This window comes from Macaca fascicularis, chromosome 14 (assembly GCF_037993035.2).
Source record: "Macaca fascicularis isolate 582-1 chromosome 14, T2T-MFA8v1.1".
Classification (NCBI taxonomy): Eukaryota; Metazoa; Chordata; class Mammalia; order Primates; family Cercopithecidae; genus Macaca; species Macaca fascicularis.
Window position 1 is genome coordinate 7,745,928 of NC_088388.1, and position 17,721 is coordinate 7,763,648.

At 45.1% G+C, this 17,721-nt stretch overlaps 1 protein-coding gene across 19 annotated transcripts in view; it reads right to left on the minus strand.

Moving 5' to 3' along the window:
• Positions 1-17,721, minus strand: part of LOC102121010 (RNA-binding protein 4-like) — a 73,146-nt gene that overhangs the window by 37,633 nt on the left and 17,792 nt on the right. For 7 of the 19 annotated variants that reach the window (XR_010581142.2, XR_010581145.2, XR_010581144.1 and 4 more), the window contains exons 1-2: positions 13,236-13,293; positions 11,865-12,288 (exon numbers count right to left, since the gene is read on the minus strand). The exons of 3 other annotated variants lie outside the window; for them this stretch is intronic. Coding sequence is in view for 8 of the 16 variants with exons in the window: in XM_065529394.2 (XP_065385466.1) it covers positions 11,865-12,276 (412 nt within the window). In the remaining 8 variants the exon portion in view is untranslated. Of the gene's footprint in view, positions 1-5,466; positions 5,904-7,197; positions 7,308-7,796; positions 8,488-11,864; positions 12,289-13,095; positions 13,294-17,721 lie in introns of those variants that run through there. 9 more of the 19 variants (XR_012423028.1, XR_012423029.1, XM_074013124.1 and 6 more) reach the window with 6 other exon arrangements.

Below are 17,721 nucleotides of genomic sequence, written 5' to 3' on the forward strand. Positions count from 1 at the left end.
AGTGAAACCCCGTCTCTACTAAAAAAATACAAAACTCAGCCAGGTGTGGTGGCGGGCGCCTGTAGTCCCAGCTACTCAGGAGGCTGAAGCAGGAGAATGGATGGCATGAACCCAAGAGGCGGAGCTTGCAGTGAGCCGAGATCACGCCACTGCACTCCAGCCTGGGTGACAGAGCAAGACTCTGTCTCAAAAAAGAAAATCCTCATGTTATAATACTTCACAAGTTTTTGTTTATTCTAGTTAATATTTACCTTAATTTTTTCATTTTCTCTGTACTTCATCAGTAATTCAGCTCGAAACTCTCCAAGTAAGGCAAAAATTTCCTCAGTATATTCTAATACAGTTTTTTGTCTGAGACATCCCCTCTTAGAAGTATACTTTCTCTTGCTTCAACCTGGACTACTGTTCTCCAAATCCACTGCAGAAAGGGAGTCCTGGGACTTCCCATCACCATCATCCTGGGAATTCCTTTTATCTCAGAATGAGATGATGTATAAGAACACAAAACTACTGAGAGCAAAGTGACCTGGGTAATTTGAAACAGCACTTAGTACCAGTGCCAATGATCTCTCACTACTGCATCCCCCTGAGACTACTTTAAGTACTGATGTGTAGCTCTAGGGTAAAGAGCCAGGTTTAATTTAGCATTCACTGAAAACCCCAATTTTGAGGATGCCTGGAAAACTTTTGAGACAGGGTCCCACTCTGTCACCCAGGATGGAGTCCAGTGATACCATCTCTGTTCACTGCAACCTCTATCCCTGGCATCGAGCAATCCTCCCATCTCAGCCTCCTGAGTAGCTGGAACTACAGGCGTGAGTCACCATGACCAGCTCATTTTTAAATTATTATTATTATTATTATTGAGTCTCGCTCTGTCGCCCAGGCTGGAGTGCAGTGGCCAGATCTCAGCTCACTGCAAGCTCCGCCTCCCGGGTTTACGCAATTCTCCTGCCTCAGCCTCCCGAGTAGCTGGGACTACAGGCGCCCGCCACCTCGCCCGGCTAGTTTTTTGTATTTTTTAGTAGAGACGGGGTTTCACCGTGTTAGCCAGGATGGTCTCGATCTCCTGACCTTGTGATCCGCCCGTCTCGGCCTCCCAAAGTGCTGGGATTACCGGCTTGAGCCACCGGGCCTATTATAATTATTTTAAGGACATATTTTCACTCTCATTGCCCAGGGTGGAGTTCAATGGCGCTATCTCAGCTCCCGGCAACCTCTGCCTCCCGGGTTCAAGTGATTCTCCTGCTTCAGCCTCCTGAGTAGCTGGGATTACAGGCGCCCACCACCATGACTGGCTAATTTTTTGTGTTTTTAGTAGAGATGGGGTTTCTCCATGTTGGACAGGCTAGTCTTGAACTCCCAACCTCAGGCGATCTGCTGCCTTGACCTCCCAAAGTGCTGGGATTACAGGCGTCAAGCCACCACTCCTGGCCGGAAAACTTTTAAGGCAAAGTTAACAGGGTTAACATCAAGTTAAACTCCAAGATCACCCTGAAAACTCTGCCCTCCATGGTCCTTTGACTCACGCAGAACCAGGCCAGGCCACATGTCATCAATACAAAATAGTATGACCATTCCCACCCCAACCTGACTTCCAAGGACATATCAATTATTTGTACACCCAAGACCCAGACAAGCAACTGCTTGTGGAGGCACAGTGAGGACAGGCACAATGCCCTATTGATCTTTGTATTACCACATGCTAACCCAATTGCAGGTAATCAGGGAGTACCTAGCGAAATAGAAATCCAGCTAGACATTTACTAGACAGAATGAACAGTGAAATGCTATGGGGGAAAAATCAGTTTATTAAAGCATTACTCTTGAAAAACTACATTTTGGCCAGGCGCAGTGGCTCACATATAATCTCCGCAAAAACTTTAGGAGGCCAAGGCAGGAGGATCCCTTGAGCTCAGGAGATCAGAGTTACAGTGAGCTATGATCATGCCACGGCACTGCAGCTTGGGTGTCTAAAAACAAAAAGAGCTAGATGGCTAAACAAAAAGCAAGAAAAAGTACTTTATTACTCCTGAGGTAAGGAGTGACAGCATAACCTTGTCAATTACAAAGAGCCAACTACATGGCTTCAACTCAAAGATACACTTGATTGGAAGCATAAAGAAAACTTCATAATACATCAATGTTGAAAATCAGTGAATTATAGTCAATCTTTCCAAATCACCTCTTAAAAATAATTCATCTTGCTCTGTCACCTGGGCTGGAGTATAGTGACACAATCGGCTCACCACAGCCTGAAACTCCTGGGCTCAAACTATCCTCCCGCTTCAGCCTCTCTTAGTAGCTGGAACTTCAGCTGCATATCCACCACACAGAGCTAATTTTAAAATTGTCTTAGAAACGGGATCCTGCTATGTTGCCTAGGCTGCCATTGTTCTTGATAAAGTTTTTCCTCTCAACAAGTCAATAGTTTAAGGCTGGGTGTGGTGGCTCATGCCTGTAATTCCAGCACTTTAGGAGGCAGGCGAATCACTTGAGTCTGGGAGTTTGAGACCAGATTGGCCATGGTGAAACTCCATCTCTACTAAAAATACAAAAATTAGCCAGGTGTGGTGGCAGGCGCCTGTAATCCCAGTTACTCAGGAGGCTGAGGCAGGAGAATCACTTGAACATGGAAGGCACAGGCTGCAGTGAGCCAAGATCATGCCAGTGCACTCCAGTCTGGGCAACAGAGAGACCCTGTCTCAAGGGGGAAAAAAAAAAACCCACACACACAAACAATAAATAGTTTAAAAGAGAAAATGGAAAAGCATCTAGTATGAATATAGCATTAAGCCAGGCCAGATTCTGTTATGAAAAAACTACTCTTACGTTGTCTGTTACAGGGAGATCAGGATCTCAAAGCAGAAAGCAACAATGACTTCCTCTAACAGAATCAAGAAATTTGAGCCGGGCGCGGTGGCTCAAGCCTGTAATCCCAGCACTTTGGGAGGCCGAGACGGGCGGATCACGAGGTCAGGAGATCGAGACCATCCTGGCTAACACGGTGAAACCCCGTCTCTACTAAAAATACAAAAAACTAGCTGGGTGCGGTGGCGGCGCCTGTAGTCCCAGCCACTCGGGAGGCTGAGGCAGGAGAATGGCGGGAACCCGGGAGGCGAAGCTTGCAGTGAGCTGAGATCCGGCCACTGCACTCCAGCCTGGGAGACAGAGCCAGACTCCATGTCAAAAAAAAAAAAAAAAAAGAAATTTGAAAACAAAATTTTTTTTGAGAGAAGTATCGCTCTTTTCCCCCAGGCTTGAGTCAGTGGCTCAATCTCGGCTCGCTGCAACCTCTGCCTCCCTTTGTATTTTTTAGTAGAGACTGGGTTTCACCAAGTTGGCCAGGCTGGTCTCGAACTCCTGACCTCAGGGGATCCGCCTGCCTCAGCCTCCGCTGGGATTACAGGCATGAGACACTGCGCCTGGTAAAAAATTTTTGAGACACCCAGGCTGTAGTGCAGTGGCCTGATCTTACCTTACTGCAGCCTTGACTTCCTGGGTTCAAGTGATCCTCCCACCTCAGCCTCTGGAGTAGCTGGGACCACAAATGTGCACCACTATGCCCAGGTAATTTTTAAATTTTTTGTAGAGACAGGGCTTCCCCATGTTGCCCAGGCTGGTCTTGAACTTCTGAGCTCAAGCAACCCACTTGCCTCAGCCTCCCAAAGTGCTGGGATTACGGGTGTGAGGCACTGCACCCGGCCAAGGAGTTAATATTTTATTTTATAAAATATTTTTTTGAGACGGAGTTTTGCTCTTGTTGCCCAGGCTGGAGTGCAATGGCGCAATCTTGGCTCACTGCAACCTCCGCCTCCTGGGTTCAAGCGATTTTGCTGCCTCAGCCTCCTGAGTAGCTGGGATTACAGGCACACGCCGCCACACCCAGCTAATTTTTTGTATTTTTAGTAGAGACAGGATTTCACCATGTTGGTCAGGCTGATCTCAAACTCCTGACCTTGCGATCCACCCGCCTCGGCCTCCCAAAGTGCTGGGATTACAAGCGTGAGCCACCATGCCTGAGTTAATTTTAACTAGTTAACTAGTTTTGTAATGCAAAAATGTATCATATCCATGTTTACCATGTCACTTCTGAAAATCCTTCACTGACCATCCCCATCTAAACAGAATTCTTGCTTGACATTTCTGCATTTTCTCCTCCCTCAGAATAGAAGCTCCAGAACCGTATATATGCCCAACACTTAAAACACCACCTTCCAGAGTATCATTCAATAAAATATTTGTCGAATCAACAAATACCGTTTTAGTCTCCAATGTTTGAAATTTGCCAACCCTACCCATCAGATCAAAGGGTATACTGAGAGAGTAAAAATGGCGTTCAGTGGTGGGTCTGTCCTTTAGAGAAAAAGAAACCAAAGTAGGTATGTACGACCATCCAAGAGAAATGGCAGAGAACCAACCCAGCCAGGAAAGGAAAAAACTAACAGAAAAACATTTGCTGGGAAGATTAAATGAGAACACATCAAACACCCAGCACAGGCTTCACATACAAAAATATTCAATAAATTACATGTTGTATAGAGCTGTTCAAATCTTGGCCATCTATGATTAGGAAGAATCCAACAGGAGGAAGCAATTATTAAAAAAAAAAAATCTAAGAAACCATCTAAGTAAAGACCAGCTTATCTCCCCATCATCATAACCCGACTTCCCTAAAGGGTAATGCCGGGCATACAGTAGGTGCTCAGTATTTGCTGAATGATTCTGAGAAATGCTCTAACTAGACATAGTCCTGTATCTGTAGAAATTGGAGCAAGAAGGTAAAGAGCAAACATATGGAAGACAAGTAACTGTTTCAAGAAAAACATGAGGCTAAGAGGCGGCAGTTCTTGCACTTAGCCCCATCATTCAACAAGGTATCTAAAGTTCGTATGTTGGGTCATTTCTCCATGCCTATGATTTAAAGGCTATAAACCCAAGTAATGAGGTGCTAGTGGGACATTCAGGCATTCTTTGGATTTTGGCAGAGCTTAACCAATAGATGGTGAAAGGCATCAACACATGTCACTGGCCTACAGTTAGCAAAGTACTCTTGGAGCCACAGCTTCATTTTTTCACACGGCACAAAGAGCGAAAGCTGACTTCCTCATCCCCGGAAATTAAGTTAAGCTAGATACACTGACTGGGTGATTGGAATGGTAGTCTTAAGGGAAGGTAGTGACTGCTTCTCTAGAAGAGAAGACCAACATCTCTAAACTAAAAGTAGGTGGTTTTATAACAAAGGTGGACCAGTGGGAAAAGTCTTCATTGGAATAAGGCTGCCTACCTGGGCTTCTATATAACCCCTTTCCTCTGGCACCTACAAGTCCTATTTGCAATAAACAAAATAACTGCAGTGACGTTCACCCAAAGCTGAGTATCTTAAAACTTTATACCCTCCCCTTCAAGGTACAAATGAACCCCCAAACAAGCCGAAGCAAGAAGTCTCTCAAAGCACACATACCCTAAGTTGAAAAACCATTTATTTCACCGGAAAGAAAAAAAGTGATCCAACTCTATAGGTCTAGCCTTTGGACCAAAAAGAGACCCTGGAGCAGTGAGACTCTCACCAAGGTCATTCCCAAATCCAACAGCCGCAGGAGGCAGGAGGCAGGGAGGAGACAGCACAGCCCCCACCACAGTTTCTGCACACAATGAGGCCTGCTGGGAGAACAGAACATGAATGGGAAGCTACAGAAGTTTTGAAGGACAGAAGAACAGGAAAATGGGCAGGAGAGGAAAGGAAAGGAAGAGAAGGTCTGAACTTAGCAAGGTAAATTAAGGTCCACGGTTCCTGAGGGACTGAACGCACAGAGCCGAGAACGTCCCGGAGATGGGGTACCACGAAGGGTGTATTCTCATGCACAACCGCAGCTCGGAATTTCAGCCCACACACATCCCACCTGAAAGAGAGCACAATACAGCGGCTTTACAGCAAAGCTCAAAAGGGCTTTCCCATTAAAAACTTCAACATCTTTACAAAGTCTGATAACTTGACACTCCTTTTAAGTTTACTTGTACCCTTCCCCAGTATCACAGTAATCTCTTAACAATGGAAAGAGCTTGAAGGCCAGAGAGTAACTGGGGAGTCTAAACAATCTCAGACTAAGGTCTTAAATTAATAGCAAATCTTGTTTCATAAAAGTAGGCAAAGAGACATTTCATTGCTCTTGATGATGTTAACATTAGCATTCCTTAGAGAAGGTAATTCCACATCACAAGCTGTCAGCAGAGGACAGGAAAAATGGAAAGGTTCCAATTAGCTCCCTGAGGTTAAAAAAAAAAAAAAAAAATCAACAGTATTTTCTATCTAGGAGTTACTGCCAAGGTCCAAGTTAAAAATCATTCAAAGTCTAAATAAAAGTAGCATCAACTGTGCAAGTTTTAAGACCTGAGGACATCCAATTCCAACTAGGGAAGAAACTAACTTTGTAAAGAAGGTGTGGAAGGGCATGTATAAGCTACACATCAAGTCACTGAAGTCTCTTTTCCAGCCCAATCAGTGACTGCCTACTCAATAACCCTGGGAAAGTCACATATCTTCTGCCCTAACTGCAAAGATGGCAGTTATCTATCACTCACACAGTTACTATAATTAAGGATCAATGGTAATGTCTGGGACACACTGGGAGCTACTCAAAACTAAGGGCATTGAGATTTACCCTTAAGTACAATAATCTCAAACACCTAGAGCCCAAAGCTGGCAAGTATCAGAAGAGAATATATTCAAGTAGAGCCAAATGGATCATGGGGCTCAAAATGTATGACAGTGGAAAAAGCAAGGGGACTCAGGGTAGAGCTGCTGGCTCAAGAGTATTAAATGCCCAAAACAGCTAGTGAGAAGATGAAGAAGGGAGTGATTTGCTTATGGCAAAGCTCCCAACCCTGGATTTCAACCTCACCAAAGGAGTAAAATTAACAGGTGTGCATGCATACTTAAACACATACCCTGAGAAAGTAGATGATGTCCAAACTAGAACTGTGGGAATAGTTACTTAAAAAAAAAAAAAAAAACCTAAGTAAGTGACAGGCTGGGCTGTTACAGGACAGACTGAAAGATAAAGCAATGGAGTGGGCACTCTATTCAGGGAATAAATCTGAGCTGGGCAAAGAAGGTAGGTGTTAGCATCTATGCCCAGACTTCCTTGTGGAACTTTATAAAAGATAAGTTTTGTATTTCTCTCTACCCCAACTTACCATCAAATAAGTTCTATAAAACTCATAAGGGTTGAACCGTTCAGGAATGTCAGAAATATGCTTCAAGATTAAGATGATGCCATTTTGGTAGTCTTCTTAGTAACTGGGACCTGAGCAGTGATGACCAGTTAACTACAGTTATGGACTTTATCATCAGGGATCATATCAGAACTTTCACACAGCACAAAACAGAACAGGAAACTTGAAGACCTTAGGAATGTCGCACACCTAGGAAACTTAACAAAGGCTCTAAGAAACAAAACACCTGAGCCTGAACGTGTGGGTCCCCAGGTAAGGTTCAATTATAGCATACTACATAGGTGACCCAAGATTCACCAGCACATCATTCTTTATTTTTCTAGGCACAAATAGAATCAAATTGACTCTCGCTACCAGAAGCCCTGAAAAATAGCCATGAGGGCCAAGGAACTCTATATATTTTAAAGTTAAACAGGTAGGACTTCTCTCTAGCCTGTGAGCCACCCTAGTAACCTTACCCTAACCCTGCAAAAGCAAGCAAGCAGGGCAGCCTAAATGGAGCCCTTTAGGCTGCAGGAGGGATGGCAAAACCAGAAGAGGGAACACCCCACCCCTCTCACCTCAAGCTTTAAAAGGCTGAGTACCGCGCCCGATCGGCATACTGCTCCCGCTCATACCGGGCCATGTCGTACAGAGAATTCCGCGCGGCTGCTGAAGCTTGGGACAACTCACTCTCATGCCCGTAACCGTAGCCCTCTCCAACAGTGGGGACTGGGGCTGTAGCGCGACGCAGGGGGCTCCGATCCCGCCCGTAATATGAAGTGGAAGCTGCAGTAACAGCAGCAGCGGCTGCTGCTGCAGCAGCAGCTGTGGCAGCAGCTCCTGAGGTCGGCAACAGGTGTCTATCGTAGGGATCGAGAGAGGTGGAGGTGAGGTGACTGGCCATGGCTGTATTCTGGACTTGTGGCAGCTGGGACAGGGTCTGCTCTGCGTAATTATACACGGAGGCAGCTGCAGCCGCCACTGCCTCATAGGACCGGGCAGCACGGCAGCGCTTGTAGTAGGCATCGAGCGCTCCGTACGCGTTGTTGTAATACAATGAATCCCCATAGCTCATGGTGTAAGGCGTACGCACTGCTCCGTATTGCTCATTATATTGCTCGGTCAAGTCTGCCACGCGGCCTGAACGATCTATCGGACACTCTTTGGACCAGTGCCCCTCTTTCCCGCACCGATAGCAGCCGCTCTGGTCTCCCATCCCGGGCGCAGTCCTAAGCCGGCTGGTGGACAACTGCACGTGCATTCGTTTGCCTTGAAGAAACAGACGCAAGAAGGGTTGCTATCACTCTTACTCATAGCCCCAGCCCCTACCCCAGACACTGGTCATAGCAATGGCTTTATCTAGGCAATTCTAATGCAGGACTCATCTTTACCAAAAGATAAAAAGGAAAAAAAAAACTCAACTTATAGATTCAGTATAATGACCTGATTTCAGGCAAAGATCAATTAGGTGACGAAATATGCCAGCTATAACAATAGTTTAAATGCTTAAGAAATAAACTACTCTTGCTCAAAACAATCTCATCCTTTGCCAAGTAACTGCAAGTAAAAATCATCTCCAAACAGCGGCTCAAAGTCAAAAGAAGTCAAAGTAAGAAAGAGTGCCCAATTTTTTTCTGACACCTCCAATCCTCACCAGCAAGATGGATTTTCATTAAGCAAGGGAATGTAAGTAAAGGCCAGCTCTCCACCCTTCTCAAAAACTTTAAAAGAATGGAATAAAAGACTCCAATGATTACCACTATTAAAGAATGATCTAGACTCAATCCACAGCTGAATATGACAAGCAAATCTCAAAGTACATCTCTGGAAAAACCCTCATGAACTGGGGAGACTGAGGGGCACAAGTTGAAGGACAGCCTTCTCCCTTAACTGGGCCCTTTTAACTGCTGGTTCTGATCATTGCTTTAACATGGATTCTTTACAATCTGATAGTTAATTTTAGTGACCCTCTACTAGGGTCAAAGGCAAACAGGGCAAAAACAGGACAGATTGTTCTCAAATGCCTGAAATTTTAGAATACTGTAAAAACCATGGAAGAAAAGGTGGCTGAGGAAAGTGGAGAATAACTACTTATACTAGTCAGTGGACCAAACTGCTCAGTTTAAGCAGAATTAAAATACTTCTCCTGAAACTACCTATCTGAAAGCCTAACTAAGAACATATGCTTAATATTTTTCCTGAAAATTAAAATTTGCATTCTGGAAATGAAAAGTATTACTTCTGAAAAGGTAATAAAAGCAGAATCTTTTCTAGAAAAGTTAAAACTAAGTTAGTCTCTACAGAAGCAATTTCTACCTAACATGATCTATCAGCTTACTGGTAAGCAAACTTCCGAAGACATCCAAATCCTGCAAAAACTTCCCAATGCAATTGGTTATGATGCACCTAAATATATACCTGTCAAAGGAGTAAATGGTCAAAAGCAAGGGAGAGTCAACAGATGGATCCTCTAACATTAGAGAAAATAGTAAACACACAATTTTACCTGCAAAATTAATGTTAGATTCTGGGAGACCAGAAAACACAATAGGGAAATGGGGATGGAAGGAACAAAATATCAAGGTCTACACAGCTGGGAAGTTTAGGTTGCAGGTTACTAAGAGAGCAGATATGCAATTATGCACTTAAGTGCCTTAAAGTGCTAGCCTGTCTCTGGCATTTGCCCAGTGGGCCACTTTGGCACCTAACAAAACCAGAGAAAACAAGTGCTAACAAAAGTGCCACTTTTGGCACCTAACAAAACCAGTGAAAACAACTAAGAAACCAACTGTGCACATTCCAGACAAAAAGATTATTAATAAATACCTTGATCTAAGCATCTCTTGGTTCCAATGCCAGAAAAAGAATTTAATTTTTTAAGAATATCTAAAAGAGATTTTAAGTGGGCATGCAATAGAGAAGATACCCAACACTAAGAAACGGAAAGGAAAAAAGACCACCCTAATACCACTCATCAATATACATCTATAACTCTAACAGAATAGTATTAAGAAATAAAAAACGCCAATATTAAATAAAGTAAGATAAAAAAACTAAGCGAAGGTTAGTGTCAGGGGATCTTGGGTTCAGACACCCAGAGTTTTATATAAGGATAATTTGTCCTGAATCAAGACCACACTGTCCTCTCCTTAAACCTAATTGCTACAAGCAGACACCACCTCTTCTGACGGGGCTACAGTGTGGCAAATAGTCCAAAAATTAGGTATCACACCGCAAACCCTCCACAAGAGCAGCCTTTGCTCTCAATTAAGTTGTTGACAAAATAATTCTCAACACGCAAATTGAAAAAAAGAAAGCAAGCTAGACCTGAGAGACCTGCGTCACTTTTCTTTACTAATGCACAGCAATGCCCACGACACAGGGTACCCATTACTAGCGGAAATGATGATCAGACTTTCAGCTCTAAAAAAGCCCAATTTAAGGGAAATGGACACCAAAGGCAGCAGTAATGACTCTTAATGAGGGGAGTACTCAGAAACAGAATCGACCACTACACTGTCAGAACACAGGTTTGGAATATATAGCAAGGAGTCACAGGAATACTCCATAATTTGGATAAAGCTTTTTATTTTTTAAATTTTTGTTCAGTCCTGCTTAATTAAGCTAAAAAAGGACACCGCTCTTTTTGATACTGGGAAACCAAAGGAGGTGAGAGAAGAGTTCAGATAGCAACTCACCATGATTACCACCCCTGAACTGCCACTGTTGCTTCAGACCTCAGATTTTGGAATATTTGCGTGATACGTACCAGTTGAGCATCCCAAATCTGAAAATTCAAAATCCAAAATGCTCTAACAAGCATTTCCTTTGAGCAACATGTAGGTATTCAAAATGTTGGGGATTTGAGATGCTTCCAAATGAAGTGACAATCCACATCATCACCCATGCTGCCCTCCAGGCACAAAAAATTCATTTGGTTAAGACTCCTAAGATAACACAAATCTAAGTGCTCTATTCACCAAAATTTTATAAAGTCCAGCCCCCCAAACCAATGAAAAGACAGTCATTACTGCCCCTAAAACCCCAGTGCCTCCTCCCCAAGTAGTCCTAAAATCAGCCTTCTAATTCTAGAGTGGCCTTATACTCAAAACACAACCCCTTGGTACAGATATAATAATAATAAAAAAAACAAGAGCTGTAACTCTTTTAAGAGTTTGTGTAAGGCAGGACAACTTAACAAGGATTCTGCTCCTATAAAAGTGTTGCTTGACATGTTTTTGCGAGGTTCTTCATGTAAAATGCATAATTCTGATCCTATGCTGAGAGCAGTAAATTCAGAGTGAGGAACTCTGAACTGTGCTCTACTACCAAAAAAAGCAAAAACAAAAAACAAAAAAACCCAGTAACTCAGAAAGCCTTCAGAGAAAAGGATTTCTGTACTGATGAGCACAAAAGCCTTAGGGGCTCCAAATAAAAGCTGAGTGGTTTTTCTCCAGGAGACAGCTGCCTAAGGTAAAGCCTCTAAGTCCCATGTATTCTACATCTTAAGTCCATCACCCATACTTAATTCTTCACCACCAGCCAGCCAACAGCTGTTATCTTTACCAAACCTCTCCTTTTACGCATCCAACCACTTTCTGCACATAGCCTTGTGTTCAGCCCTCTACCCAAAGAGGGTGGTTCACCTTGAAACTCTGTGTTATCAAGGCCCCTGATGGCCTCCACTGCATCCTCTGCCCGCTCCATGTGTACGAAGGCATAATCTTTCACGATGTCACATTCGATGACCGGACCATACTCCTCAAACTTGGCTCGAAGCTCCTTATTGGTGCAAGTGGGACTGATGTTGCCCACATGCAACTTTGTTGAGGTTTTGCTCTTATTCTTGCTGGCTTCCACGTTGATGTTCACCCCATGAAGCTTGTAATGGTGCAGGTTGCGTATGGCATCTTCAGCTGCAGTTTTATCTTCTATGTGCACAAAGCCGTAATTCTTAATGATGTCACATTCCAGCACCTTCCCATACTGCTCGAAGAGTGAGCGAATCTCCTGCTCTGTAGCCTCCCGGGGCAGGTTTCCGATGAACAGCTTCACCATCCTGACAAGAGCCTGGGAGAGAAAAACAAGATTTCTGACAAAAGACCTTAGGCCCACATCAGTTCATAAAAAAACAACGACTTTCACTCTGATGTATATTTCCAGTTTTCTCTCACCCGCCTGCACACACACCTCCACACGATACAATCAAAGGGAAGTGGGAGTGAACTAAGGCCTGCTATAGTAGCCGCCATGAACCTGTAAGAATGAGAAGACGTCTGCAATAGGGAGGTCCTTAGTAGACAAAGGATTTAGTAAGAACTGATACCTTCCAACAGAAATGTGCATGAAAAACAGCATACGGAGAGATGGGGGTACTGGGCTTTTCTCTCCATTAGGAAAGCAACAGAAAACCAAAGTCTACTAGGCTTGCTGCCTGCCTGAAATTATCAACAGGCTTTTCCTCAAGTAGTAACCAAAGCAGCCATCATTTCCGGGGAAATAGGCCTTGCAATAGCTACATTTGAGTTTCCTTTGGAAGTAGTGAACGCGCGACTCGGATCAGACAGCGAGGAGTGGAGGATAAAGAAAGTACTGGAATGGGGAACGCCTCTCTCAGGGCACCGTCCGAGCTCCTGCGGAACACTGAAATGCGTGGCCGTGGAGGAGAGCTTCAGATTCATTAACCAGACGATGTCTCACAGCCCGAGAAATTCTCGAAACAGGGACGTAATTGCCAGGTATAAGGGAAAAGGGGTTTTCCCAGTGGAAATCTCGAGGCTTCCAAGAGAAGCCACGTCGGGCGCGGGGCAGGGTGGGGGAAAAAAAAAGCAAGGTATTCTCAGGGGGCGGTGGGGGGAAGGGCTGCTCCCGGCTTACCGCGCAATGCCGAGGACCGAGATCGGCTCTCAGTGACGGGTGTGGAGGCTGCGACCCCACCAGTACACCCCGAGGCCCAAGGGAGTGAGAGAAGATTTAACAGAGTACAAGAAAGGCAATGGAAGGGCTCGCAGTCTCACCCGCACGGAAACCAGCAGGGCCTCCTCCTCGCGGCACGGACGCTTCTGACAAAACGCTAAAATGGCGGCGGCCGCAGCAGTGGCTCTGGGTAGAGGGGGGAGGTGAGCCTACAACCGGATTGGCCACTCAATAAAGTAAAAGGCCGGCGGTCCCGCAGATCCTCTTCCTGATTGGTTACCACGGACGCCTATTACCTGAGAGGCCGGCAAGAGGTGGAAACGTCTGTAACCTCGGAGCTTTTATACGAAAGCCAATGAGCACCAACTTCGCGAAGCCGAACTCATTGATTGGGCAAGAGATCAGCGTGAGGGCGGACCTACAAACGTGGGCTTCGCCGGCGGGGTGCGGCCCGCCATTAGGCGGAGCGAGCTAGAGCCCCGGGGTAGCAGTCTTTAGCTTCATGGCGCCAACTTCGTTAAGCTTCCACGTTTCGCCACCTCCACGTGCACAGCCAGACACTATTCCGCGCTCCATTCTGCCGTTCACTCTAGTTGTCTCCCTCTAACCTCCCAAGCACCACCCCCCTTGCGGCCAGGACGCTGTGGAAATAGCTTATGCAGGCACATGCCAGGTAAGAAAAACACCCCCCTCCCGCCCACCACCACCACCACCTCAGGAAACCAACCTTCTCCTTGGGCCAGTAGTCCACACTGTAGCCTTGAGAGTCCCGGAGCTCCCCCAAAATCAAACCTCTCACAGGTGGTGAAAGGACCTCTGTAATGGCCCAGAAGTAGGCCCGGCAGAAGGCTGCACTGTCCAGGAGACGCTGAGGACAAGTTCCCTCTGGGAACCAGCCTCCCAGGGTCCGCGATGAAGAGTCCTTTCTGTGACCATGGAGATTGAAAGTATACCCCGACCCCACCCTGAGAAAAAACTGGAGCAGCAAAGGTTTTTTTGTTTTATTTTATTGGGCGCCATCAGCCAGGGCTGTTTTAATCCCTTAGAACCGACTTTAGAGGGAAGAGCTTAGTCACAACCAGCTGTAAAGAAAATACAAAGTAACATTCTCCAGAGGGTCCAGCTGCTGCCTTGTTTTCTCTCATCCTTAGGCTGCTTCCCATAATCCCATATTCATTAAGCAAGTAACTTTAGTCAAAACCCTCTGCAAAGCAGCTTTTGAAAAGGGTTAAAAGGTGGAATGCAGGGACTGGATGGAAGAACTTAAAACACGAACAAAACAAGCTAAAAGCAGTGCAGTTTATGAGGAAAGTGATCATCAGGAATGAAGATGACACAAGTACCACACACCACCATCCAAAGCAGCTTCTTGACCACCACCCATGCCCCAAAGAGAAAGGTTTCATGAAGAGAAATGTGAAGTCAGAGTTTGGGGGGAAAAAAAGAGTGGGTTTTAAAACCCAACACGAGGGCCACGTGCGGTGGCTCACGCCTGTAATCCCAGCACTTTGGGAGGCCGAGGCAGGCGGATCCCCTGAGGTCAGGAGTTCAAGACAAGCCTAGCCAACATGGTGAAACCCGTCTCTACTAAAAATACAAAAATTAGCCGAATGTGGTGGCAGGTGCCTGTAATCCCAGCTACTCAGGAGGCTGAGGCAGGAGAATTGCTTGAGCCCGGGAGGCAGAAGTTGCAGTGAGGCAAGATTGTGACGGCCTGGCGACAAGAGTGAAACTTAAAAAAACCCAACATGATTCAGGAATCTGACTGTAGAAAACTGGTCAACAATTTATCCTAAGGTAAAAAAGGTAAGGAACTAAAAAAAGAAAACATAACATTTACAGATATATTGGTCACTAATCTTGTCCACTTCATTGCGGATGCTGATGCACCTCTGTGTAAAGGCCACAGGATCAGTGATGAAGAAAATCAATTTTGTGTCAGCTGCCACGTGCCCTTCAGAGGTGGCCAGCATCAAAAAGTAACGCGTATGGTACAGAAATCCTCATCTCCTTCAGTTAGATCTCGTCTCAACATCTCTGAGGATAAAACTTTCTTCCAAAATACCAAAGTATATCAATGATCAACTCATTGTAACTAATAATCTCTCCAGATTGGAAGGAGACTGGGAACATAAATCTTCTCAGAATCACAGTTCAAGCCCAGTGTGCAGACATCAAAACTACTAACCACCTCCACATGCAGCCCAAAACCTAATTACTTGATTTGACTTCTGAAACCCAACTAGGTCTAGTTAGCTATGTAACACTTTACAAGCTCATCCTAAATGAACCACATTAAATAATCTCCCTGCCTTTTTTTGAGACAGTTCTTGCAAGGTCACCCAGACTGCAGTACAGTGGCACTATCCATAGGTCATTGCAGCCTGGAACTCCTCAGCCTCCCAAGTAGCTAGGACTACAGGTGCGTGCCACCAGGCCTCGCTATTTTTTTAATTTACTGTAGAGACAAAAGTCTTTGTTGCCCGGACTGGTCTGAAATGCCTGCACTCAAAAGCAATCCTCTCGGCCGGGCACAGTGGCTCACACCTGTAATCCCAGCACTTTGGGATGCCGAGGTGGGCAGATCACCTGAGGTGAGGAGTTGGAAACCAGCCTGGCCAACATGGTGAAACCGCGTCTCTACTAAAAACACAAAAAAATTAACCAGGCATGGTGGCACACACCTGTAATCCCAGCTACGGGAGAGGCTGAGGCAGGAGAATTGCTTGAACCCCAGGGGGTGGGGGGAGGTTGCAGTGAGCTGAGATCACGCCATTGCACTCCAGCCTGGGTGACAGAGTGAGACTCCATCTCAAAAACAAACAAAACCCACAAAACTATGGCAATTGTAACATTTAATAAGCAAGGATGATGAGAATAGTATTTGGGGTGGTTTAATTTAGAAAGTAGGCTGGATAATAGCCAATAAATTTTTTTTTTTTTTTTTTAAAGAGACTAGGTCATGCGGTCACCCAGGCTGGAGTGCGGTGTCACAATAACAGGTCACTGCAGCCTTGATCTCCCAGGCTCATTACAGGTGTGTGCCACCACACATGGCCAATTTTTTTTTTTTTTTTTTTTTTTTTAATTTTTGGGAGATGAGGTCTCTGTGTTGCTCAGGCTGGTCTCAGTAAACTCCTGGGCCCAAAAATAATCCTCCCACCTCAGCCTCTCAAAAGTGTTGAAATTACATGCCCAGCCTTGGCTTTGATTTTTTTTTGAAGATGGAGTCTCACTCTGCCACCAAGGCTGGAGTGCAGTGGTGCAGTCTCGGCTCACTGCAATCTCCGCCTCCCAGGTTCAAGTGATTCTCCTGCCTCAGCCTCCCAAGTAGCTGGGATTACAGGCGCATCCACCATGGCTGGTTAATTTTTGTATTTTTAGTAGAGACGGGGTTTCACCATGTTGGTCAGGCTGGTCTCCTGACCTCGTGATCCACCCGCCCTGGCCTCCCAAAGTGTTGAGATTGCAGGCGTGGGCCACCACGTCTGGCCTAGTTTTTTTTTTTTCTTTTTAAAGGCAATTGAAACAAAATTCAAATTCCTCTCCTTGCACTGTAAGACCTTACCCCAATCTGCTTGTTGCCGGAATTTCCCAATGTTTCTAACCACCACGGCCCTTGACCACCAACTGTGCTCCCTTCAGACATACTGGCCTTATCCCAAGCTCATTTAGACTGGAATATTCTTCAGGTTCTTCACTGCCACCGATCTAACATCACTCACTCCAACCCTACTTTAGAACTCTATCCTATGACTCCATGTTGTCTTTCTGAATACTTACTACCACTTGAAATCCTATACTTATTTTAAAAAGGCATATTATTAATTCTATATTATATCCCCAGTGTTAGAACTGTACTTGGCACATGGTAACACCCTCAAATATTTGTTGACTAAGTTAACAAGTAAATGAATGAATGTATGAGTTAACTTCTTGATAGCCCAAAGGAGGGAAATGACTTCGGATTTTCAGTCAGTATCAGGTTAAAAACCTGAACACTTAGTACTGAAAACACGCACCTTTACTCATCACCTAGTACGCGTTCCAGTCTTCCCCAAACAGAAAAGCAGGTACCAAACAGCCAGAGGTAACCCAAGCTAACAGATTTTGATCACCACTTTGACAACTGGAACACAATGAAGCTTCAGGTAGAGAAGTTTGTAGTTCAAGTGTCTTCATACTGATACACACCTACCTGTATTTTACTGAGTACTAAAGGAACTTAATGCCCCTTAAAAAAAATAAAAGATTTTCAACTAAAAGGCCAATTAGTCCGGGCACAGTGGCTCACGCCTATAATCCCATCACTTTGGGAGGCCAAGGTGGGCAGATCACCTGAGGTTGGGAGTTCAAGACCAGCCTGACCAACATGGAGAAACCCCGTCTCTACTAAAAAAAAAAAAAAAAAAAAAAAATTAGCCGGGCGTGGTGGCGCATGCCTATAATCCCAGCTACTAGGGAGTCTGAGGCAGAAGAATCACTTGAACCCAGGAGGCATAAGTTGCGGTGAGCCAAGATCGCGCCACTACGCTGCTCCAGCCTGGGCAACAAGAGCAAAACTCCGTCTCAAAAAAAAAAAAAAAA